Source organism: Elaeis guineensis, chromosome 3 (genome assembly GCF_000442705.2).
Source record: "Elaeis guineensis isolate ETL-2024a chromosome 3, EG11, whole genome shotgun sequence".
NCBI lineage: Eukaryota > Viridiplantae > Streptophyta > Magnoliopsida > Arecales > Arecaceae > Elaeis > Elaeis guineensis.
The window spans coordinates 3,342,711-3,344,426 of record NC_025995.2 but is presented as its reverse complement, the minus strand read 5'-3'; the positions used below and the strand labels follow the sequence as shown (position 1 = coordinate 3,344,426).

Genomic DNA, 1,716 nt, shown 5'->3' with positions numbered 1-1,716 from the left:
GAGATTGTGAAAGAGAAAAGGAAGATCTTTCAAGGAGAGAATTCTTCACGCCTATCGTTTCAACCTTGATCTAGAGATCGTTCAAAGCTTTCAAGAGATCTTCAATCAACAATCAACCTCTTCTCAAGCGTTCAACCGTTCATTCATCTTGAGAAAATCTGAAAAAGGGGTTCTTCATTTGAGTAAAGTTTTTATTGTTATATTTGCTCATTTAAGGAGCTGTTTTTGTATTCATCTGTGCTCTAAATATTCTTACTCTTTGTGAGTTTTTGCTCTTGTTTTTGGAGGATTTCCAAAACAAGGAAAGGTTGATCCGAACCTGAAATCGGAGTGTTGTGGGTTGGCTTGTACCCGGGAAACAAGTGTTCTAGCTTGGGATAGCTAGGGTCGGAGTTTCCGACGTCCTGTATTCTAGCTTGGGATAGCTAGTGTCGGAGTTTCCGACGTTTTGTATTCGGGTTGAATACAAAGGATAGTGGATTAAAATTCCCAAGTGGGATCTTGGGGAGTGGACGTAGGTGCAAGGTTAGCACCGAACCACTATAAATCCTTGTGTTTGTGGTGTGCTTTATCGCTTTATCATATTTATATCCTTGCAATACTGCTTTAGTTAATTAATATTGATTTAAAGCCATTATTTTGTTCTTCATAAGTTATCTGTTGGGCTTAAAATTTTTAGAAACCCAATTCACCCCCCCTCTTGGGTTGCATAGCTGGGCAACACCTATACCTTATCATGGAGCAATGTCCTAAGACAGAAGAAGAGAAGAGACAGATGGCAAAAGTACCATATGCAAGTGCCGTTAGTAGTTTGATATATGCTATGATGTGTACTCGACCCGACATATGTTTCATAGTTGGCATGGTCAGCAGATACCAAAGTAATCCAGGTACTGCCCATTGGGTTGCAGTTAAAAGGATACTTCGATATCTAAAAAGAACTTTATGCTATCAAGGTGGGAGTCTTAAGTTGGTTGGATATACTGATGCTAATGATTCTACAGATAAAGATAAGCATAAATCTACTTCAGGTTATGCATTCATACTTAGAGGTGGAGCCATTTCATGGTGTAGCAAGAAACAGCAGTGCATCTCATTACCTATGATGGAGTCAGAGTATGTTGCCTGTACCATTACTGTGCATGAGGCTATATGGTTAAAGAGATTCTTGCAGAGCTTGAATGTCATAGGGCATCTTTGTGAGGCTGTTGTAATCTTTTATGATAACACGGCTGCCATAGCTTACAGAAAGGATCCCAAGTACTATAGAAAGTCCAAGCACATTGATACACGCTATCACTTTATTCATGACATCATTGCATAAGGGTTGGTTGTACTGAAATACATCTCGTCTAATGATATGATTGCTGATCCTTCTACCAAACCCATTGCTAGAGATATGTCCCAGAAGCATGTTAGGGGTTTGGGTTTGTTGAGGATTTAGTATGTTTGTACTATCTTTTATACATTAATGAAATAAGTTTTTCAATCTTTGTTGATTTGCATAATTGTCATAATTTAATTTAGTGCATATATCTAAGAATTATTATCATCAGGTTCTTTTTTGATGATCCCTCTCACACCAGAAGTTGCCCCACATTAAGATAGCAAGTGGGATGAGACACAAATGATCACCAGGTACCAAGTGTAGGTGATCTCCTTGTCACCTAGGAGGCGGGTGAGGATTATGTACTAAAATCAAATGTCATCTTAGCT

General features: G+C 38.6%; 1 protein-coding gene across 1 annotated transcript; it reads left to right on the top strand.

Annotated features, from left to right (window-relative positions):
- The first annotated feature begins 736 nt into the window (after nt 1-736).
- LOC140856026 (secreted RxLR effector protein 161-like) lies at nt 737-1,324 on the top strand. Its single transcript, XM_073253211.1, has one exon. It carries the CDS (start codon nt 737-739, stop codon nt 1,322-1,324), a length of 588 nt encoding a protein of 195 aa, XP_073109312.1.
- Nucleotides 1,325-1,716: the final 392 nt, after the last annotated feature.